Below are 7,696 nucleotides of genomic sequence, written 5' to 3'. Positions count from 1 at the left end.
ATTCAATGCTGTCCTTTGAAATAAATTCTTCTGGGGGAGGGGCCTTTTCTCATATTTTTGACATCTTTGCTTCTCTGTTTTAAACAGTGAGCTAAGTGAAGGAAAAATGAGAGAGCTCATTGAGGGTTGTTCTTAACTGCTAATGGTGGTCGAAGATGTAGGAGTGAGACCGAAAGTTTTAAAAGTTTTTAGTATATATATCTATCATATTTTAAAATTTTATACTTGATACTTCATATAAATGCATATTTTTCCTTTGAAAAATTATTATTAAATAATTTATTAAAATCCCCAAATTCATTGCCCTCAAGTTGATTCCATCTCATAAGACAGAGTATAACTGCTCCACCAGAGCAGAACGATTCATATTCTTCCCGAGTAGCGGATGGTGATTTCAATTTGCTGACCTTGTGGTTGGTAAATAAAATAGCAAAGCTTATTTTTCAGGGGAAATAATATTAGCCAGAAATTGTAGGTTTTACATATTTTAAAAACTCTAGTGATACCATGGTTAAATGCTTGGCAACCAGCTGCTCTTGGTAGAAAGATGTGATAGCTTCCATAAAGTCAGCTTTGGAAATCTTATGGAGTAATTCTATTCTGTTTGGTAACACCACTGTGAATCAGAATTGATGTGACGCCAACACTAACAGGCTTTACATATACTTATGTGAAGATACAGAATTACTTTTGATAAGTCATTTTTACATTTTAAAAAGGATTGGGAAGTTCAGCCATGAATGCTCAGAATGTACAAATGCTTTTGGAAAAACTCAAAGGAATTCCTCAATTAGAAGGCCAGAAGGACATGATAACATGGATACTCCAGGTAAGTCAGAAAAGTAAATTCATCCTGTTTTGGCTTAACTATTTATATATCATCTGCTTTTCTTTAAAATGAAACCACCATATTCTTCAATTGCAAAGTCATTTACTACAAATTTTCATGGTCATGCAACTTCTCTTTCTTTTCTTTTTTTCATTTCTTTGAGGGGTTTTTATTTGTTTGTTTTTAATAAGGTGTGATTTATTAATTTGTGCCATTATTCGGCCATTTTTATTGAATGCCTGCTGTGTGCCATGATCACGTCTAGACTCTGAACAAGATAGGCAAAAGGAGATATACTCTAGTTGAGGTACATATAGTAAACAAATAAGCAAATGTCAGGCTGTTACAAGAGCTGAAGAGAATGTTATTCTTGATGGTTAACCAGAGATGGTCTTACAGAAAATGACGTTTGAAAGGAGACCTGAATAAGATGGGGTCAGTCTTATAGCAATCTGGAAGAGCATTCATAGAAGAGGGAACAGTAGGTGAGAAGCTCTAAGATGACCAGAAAGAAAGCAGTTGTGATGGAAATATATCAGAAGGGAGAGAGAATGACAAGACCAGAGAAGCAGCTAAGAGCTACATTATAGGCTAGGGCTACCTTTAGATAGGTCAGGGCAAAGTGTTTCGATTTTATTTGGAGGTTAGAGGGAAACTGTTGAAAGATTTTAATTGATGCAGTCTGGTTCTGTTTGGTAAATGGCCTATAGGTGACAAGAGTGAAAGCAGGGAAATTGTCACGACAATATTGCATTAAACATGGTGAGGAATGAGCTTGGCTTATGCTATGCTGCAAATGGCAAGAAGCTGGACTGATTCAGGTATACTTCAAAGGTAGAATCTACAGGACTTGCTGATAAATTAGAAGGAAGGGATGAGGAAGATTCAGGAATCAAAGATGACTTTGAGCTTGAACTATTGAATGGATGGAAGTGTCTTTGGGGAGAAGAGGAAATGGAGTAGGGGAAAAGGCCAGGAATGTTACTTTAATGGAAAACTAAACACCTCTACAAACAATCATGGAGCTTCCCTGTTTATATGGTAATTAAAATTTTGTCACATTTTCAGTAGATTCTGTTTTGATATTTAGAATGTGTGTAATGACTATTTCTCTCAAGTTCTTCTCAACTGTATTTCATGATATTATTTGTAACTCAAAAGGTCACCCATTTTTACTGCTTCATCAGAAAAATTCCTTAAGCAAGTTTGATGTGATTGAAATCACAGCAGTAAGATAATATTACTATTATCAAGTTTCTTTGGAAGTAGATTTTATAAATATTTAGTGCTAGATTTACCAATAAATTTGAAACCAAAACAGAATCAGAAGTATAAAATTATTTTACCATTATGAAGAAAAGTTAAGTCCAACATTCATATTCTATAGATACTAAAAGCTTACTGCCATTGACATGATTATAATTCATGTGGACCCTATTGACATAGTGTTATAAATTGGAAATTAATTTTCTATTATTAGAATACCAAAATTAATTATCAAAATATACAAAAAGGAAGCACAAGTGTCTGCTCTTAACAAGCATTAATTATATTACCCAGATCTATAAAGTTATGTTGTAAGTGTTCTTCGTAGGAATTTTTTTGCCCAAGATTGAAGTTTTTCATAGTACTAGTAAGTTTATGATTATAACAGTCTATTTGTGAAACCTTGGTGTGTTTTGTTTTTTTTTAAAGAATATTATATATAAGCTATTGTGGAAGAGTCTCTCAAGTTACATGATTAATTGAAAAAAGGGATGTCAGAAACTATAGTAGTTCTTATGCAAATACAAATAATATGAATAAATAAAATACATCTGTGGCTATATATTACAATTAGTAATCCTGTATTTCATGTATTTTAAAATATTTTGCTATCTGTGGAGCTGATTAAAATCCATGACTTCTTATAGTTTAATTTATGTATATATAGGCTCTTTTGTTTTCCTAAAAGAAATATTCATAATCTTTAACAGTAGTTGCTTTTCAAGGAGGGTCTTCACATTCCTTTGCACTAAAAATATTACTTTACATTTTTAGATGTATTGTAGTAGAATGAACTCTGGGCCAAAGAAGCATTTTTCTCTTCTGACAAATGTTTGTGAAACTGAGCAGTCGTAATTACTCCCAACCCTTTCAAACCATTCTCAAAATTAGGTTTATTTTCGTTTTCCATATTTTGAAAATTTTCATTACTATTTTGATGTACCAGCATATCTGCAGAAGTCTTTAAATGATAATGAGTTGTCATTTTTTTCAGTGACACTAATATTTGGTATAGGTCTTTCTTGCCAACTGCCTGTGAATCATCTTCTGTTAGAACCCTCATGCTCATCACAGCTGTGGACTCAACCAGCTAATTCACTGCCCTGAACCTCCTCTCCACTTATATTGAAATCGTTTTAAAGTCAAAGGTGTAGTCTCGGAGATGATGGTGACAAAATCAGATGCATGCAGTATTCTCTTCTTGATCAATCTAACCAAATCTTCATTGAGCATTTCATTTTCTTTTCACAGATGTTTGACACAGTGAAGCGACTAAGAGAAAAATCTTCTTTAATTGTAGCAACTACATCAGGATCAGATTCTTTTAAGAATGATGAGGTAATACTAGTATAATAGTATGATATTTATCTGTCTTTAAACCTTACTGAATCAGAGTGCTGCTTCTCTTTGTTAGAAAGAACCTGTTGGCTGCGAAGTACTTGAAATCTGTCCATTCTCTTTTGTTCAGTATGTTTATACATCACAGGACACTTAACAGTGGCACATAACAGATGCTATTTATATGTGTGTATTTTGCAAAAGCAGAAGAAATCAAGGTACAAAGGGACCTCCATTGGAAATCCTATATTTTATTGATTTGAAATATTTTTATTGTCTTTAAAATTGGATTATTCCTTAACCGATGGCTTCTCATGGTTTAATCAGAAGCATTCTTTTCATAATGGAATGCAAGGTAATTGACATATTAATGAAATGCTGTCGTATTTAAGTTATACATTTCTATAATGTAAAGAATAAGTGTTCATGATTCTAACCATACAATCATTATTTTTAGGTTCTGTCAAGTCAGTTCCGACTCATAGCAACTCTATGTACAACAGAATGAAACACTGCCCAATCCTGTGCCATCCTCACAATTGTTCTTACGTTTAAGTCTCTTGTTGCAGCCACTTTGTCAGTCCATCTTATAGAGGGTGTTCTCTTGTTCACCGCTCTTCCACTGTGCCAAGCATAATGTTCTTTTCCAGGAACTGGTATCTCCTGATAACATGTCTAAAGAATGTGAGACAAAGTCTTGCCATCTTTACTTCTAATTTTTTTACTGAGACGAATAGTGCTTCGCATGCTTCATTAGCTTGTTGAAACTCTTCAATTGATATTTAATTAATTCCTGGAGCCTTGTTTTGGGCTAATGCTTTCAGTGCCATTTGTTCTTGCTCTTATACTATCTCATGACATAATTGAATGTCAACTAGTTCTTTTTGGTCCAGTGACTGTATTCTTTCCTTCTTATTTTAATGCTTCTTGCATCATTCAAATTTTGTCCATAAAATCTTCCAATATTGCGACTTGAGGCTTGAATTTTTTTTCTTGAGTTCTTTCAGTTTAAGATTTGCTTAGCGTGTTTTTCCATTTTGGATTTTTAACTCTATAGGTCTTTGCATATTTTGTTAGCCTGTTTGTCTTTGTCTTCTCGAGAAGAAACTTGCTGTTCAGTTCTTTGCTTCATTATTTCTTCAGTTTGCCTGAGCTACTCGAGGACTAAGAGCTGGTGTCACTCTCTTCTGACATCCACTTTGATCTTTTCTTTCTTTCCTGTCTTTTTAAGGATATTTTGCTTTCTTCGTGTGTGATCTTGATAACATTTCACAGCTTATCAGGTCTTTTTGTTGTTAGCATTCAGTATGGAAAATGTGTTCGTGATATGTTCTCAAAATTCAGTTGGGATATCCTCCAGGCCATATTTTGGCTTTTGTGGATTATTTGAATTTTGTTCAACTTCATCCTGGATTTACTTATGAGTAGTTGACAGTGTAGTCAACAGTCAGCATCTCCCCTCGTTTTCACTGCTGATAATGAGCTTCTGCAGTCTCTTCACACAGATGTATTGCTCTATATATTCCATCTGTAGAAGTCCATATATATAGTCAGTCTCACCTTTTGTGTTGTTGAGAAAAGGTATATGTGATGAAGTTGTTTATCTTGCGAAATTCTGTCATGTTATCTCCAGCTTCATTTCTGACACCAAGGCCATATTTTCTTTTCCTTTTTCGGAAAATATTATCTTATTGTGTTTCTAGTGAAAGTTTGCATAGCAGCTAAATTCCCATTCAACAATTTTTCTTTTTCTTTCAATCATTTTATTGGGCTCATACAACTCTTAACACAGTCCATACATACATCCATTGTGTCAAGCACAATTTGTACATTTGTTGCCATCATCATTCTCAAAACATTTTCTTTCTACTTGAGCCCTTGGTATCAGCTCCTCATTTCCCTCCCTCCCTTCCCACCCTCCCTCCCACACCCTTGATAATTTATAAATTATTATTATTTTGTCATGGCTTACACTGTCCGATGTCTCCCTTCACCCACTTTTCTATTGTCCGTCCCCCAGGGAGGGGGTTATATGTAGATCATTGTGATCGGTTCTCCTTTTCTTCCCCACCTTACTCTTCCCCTCCTAGTATTGCTACTCTCATTATGGGTCCTGAGGGGTTTATCTGTTCTGGATTCCCTGTGTTTCCAGCTCTTATCTGTACCAGTGTATACTCTGGTCTAGCCAGATTTGTAAGGTAGAATTGGGATCATGATAGTGGGGGACGGGGGGAAAGCATTAGAGAACTAGAGTAAAGTTGTATGTTTCATCACTGCACCCTGACTGGCTTATCTCCTTCCCGCAACCCTTATGTAAGGGAATGTCCAGTTGCCTACAGATGGGCTTTGGGTCTCCACTCCGCACTCCCCCTCATTCACAATGATAAGATTTTTTTTCTTTGATGACCAAGGCCATATTTTCTAACTACTCTTCCTTCCTCTTTGTTTACAACTTTTGCATTCCAATTGCCAGTAATTATTAATACATCTTTAGTACATGTCTGATTTTATGTTCAGATTGAAGACCTTGGTAAAAAAAAATTTTAATTTCTGTATCATGAGCTTTAGTGGCTAGTTTATATATAATTGAATAATAGTTGTATTGACTGAATTTCCTTGTATGAGGAGATAGGTATCCTATTACAGATTGGTTTGTATTTCTTCAAGATAGATATTGAAATGCTGTTTTTTATGATGAATGCAACACCATTTCTCTTGATATATCATTCATGGTATAGGAAACCATATGACTGCCTGATTAAAAATGGCCAATACCAGTCCATTTCCAATACCAGCTCCAATACCAGCTTGTTAACACTTAGTATATAGATCTTTATGCATTCCCTTTCATTTTTTTACAGCTTCCAATTTTCTTAGATTCATACTTCATTTGAAGTTCATATAGAGTTGTGAAGTATGTTAGATAGCAATTGATTTTAATTGATTCACTATCAGTGATTAAGTAGTTAGCAAATTATTTCAGATTTTAGTTTTATGTGATTTTACTTCTTGGTGTACCTACAGTTAGTATAAAGACAGTAAATTGGGTACCTAAACTACTTTGCTTTTTACTTTATATTTTTGAAATAACCAAATAAAATTAAGTGTGATGTGATGGGCCCTATATTGCTGATTTTCACTGAATTGTGGGCTAGTCAAGTTTAATCGCAATTTCACTCTTGGAAATTCTGACTGAACAGTCTATATAAATATTAATTGTGGATTTTGCTTAATTTTTGTGGTTCCTTAATTACCAGACTACTCATGATAAGGAAAAGGCAGAACGAAAAAGGAAAGCAGAAGCTGCTAGGCTACATCGCCAGAAGGTCATGGCTCAGATGTCTGCTTTACAGAGAAACTTCATTGAAACTCACAAACTCATGTATGACAATACATCAGAAATGCCTGGAAAAGAAGACTCCATGATGGAGGAGGACAGGTAAAAAAAAAGTTGTTCCTTAAGTGTTTTGGAGGACAAATTAAATATTCACTTTATATTACGCTTTTCAAAATTACCTTATGTTTAAGCTAGAAAAGTCTGGGTGAAACTATAAAGGCAATTGTTTTATATCATTTTATATTGATAAATGGATTAGTTGCACAATAGTTATATCAGGAGTCTTTATGGACACACACACAGAGGAAAGGGTTTCCTCTCCTGATTAAATCTAGTGTAATAAAACTAGAAGTTAGTACAATAAAACTAGACAGAAAGTTTTAAGCAGCAAACAGTCATCCCAGCCCTTTAGATTTTATATAGTGTTTCGTTGTTAGGGACCATCAAGTTGTTTCACATTCATAGTAACTCTGTGTATTATAGAATAAAACAGCCTGTTCGTGAACCATCCTCACAACCATTGCTATGTTTGAGTCCATTATTGCAGCCACTTTATCATTCCATATGGTTGACCCCGTCTACCAAGTGTAATGTTGTTCTCCAAGGACTGATCCTCCTCATAATGTGATCAAACTCCATGAGACAAAGTCTCACCATCTTACTAATACAATATTCTGCTATACTTCTTTCAAGACAGATGTATTCATTTTTCTGGCAGCTTGTGAACTTTCAATTATTCTTGGCCAACACCATAGCTCAGATGCATCAGTTCATTTTCAGCCTTCCTTATTTGGTCTTTATCCAGTATAATGAAATTGTTGACAACTTGTGCATCTTTTCAATAATGTGTTTATTGATCCAGTTACTTAGGAGGATTTTCATATGCTTTGTGTTGAGGTTTGAAACATAAACTAAAGGCTATTTTT

General features: G+C 34.4%; 1 protein-coding gene across 1 annotated transcript in view; it reads left to right on the top strand.

Moving 5' to 3' along the window:
• The window catches only part of UBR1 (ubiquitin protein ligase E3 component n-recognin 1), a 154,738-nt gene that overhangs the window by 98,637 nt on the left and 48,405 nt on the right, over positions 1-7,696 (top strand). Inside the window, exons 27-29 of the mRNA XM_004709383.2 lie at positions 720-829; positions 3,347-3,433; positions 6,691-6,872. Coding sequence (XP_004709440.1) covers positions 720-829; positions 3,347-3,433; positions 6,691-6,872 — 379 coding nt within the window. The remainder of the gene's footprint in view (positions 1-719; positions 830-3,346; positions 3,434-6,690; positions 6,873-7,696) is intronic.

The sequence above is a fragment of the Echinops telfairi genome, unplaced genomic scaffold, assembly GCF_000313985.2.
Source record: "Echinops telfairi isolate 266 unplaced genomic scaffold, ASM31398v2 ScPeMD7_8;HRSCAF=38, whole genome shotgun sequence".
Lineage (NCBI taxonomy): Eukaryota > Metazoa > Chordata > Mammalia > Afrosoricida > Tenrecidae > Echinops > Echinops telfairi.
Note: the sequence above shows the minus strand (reverse complement) of the source record. Positions and strands in the feature narration are given on the sequence as shown.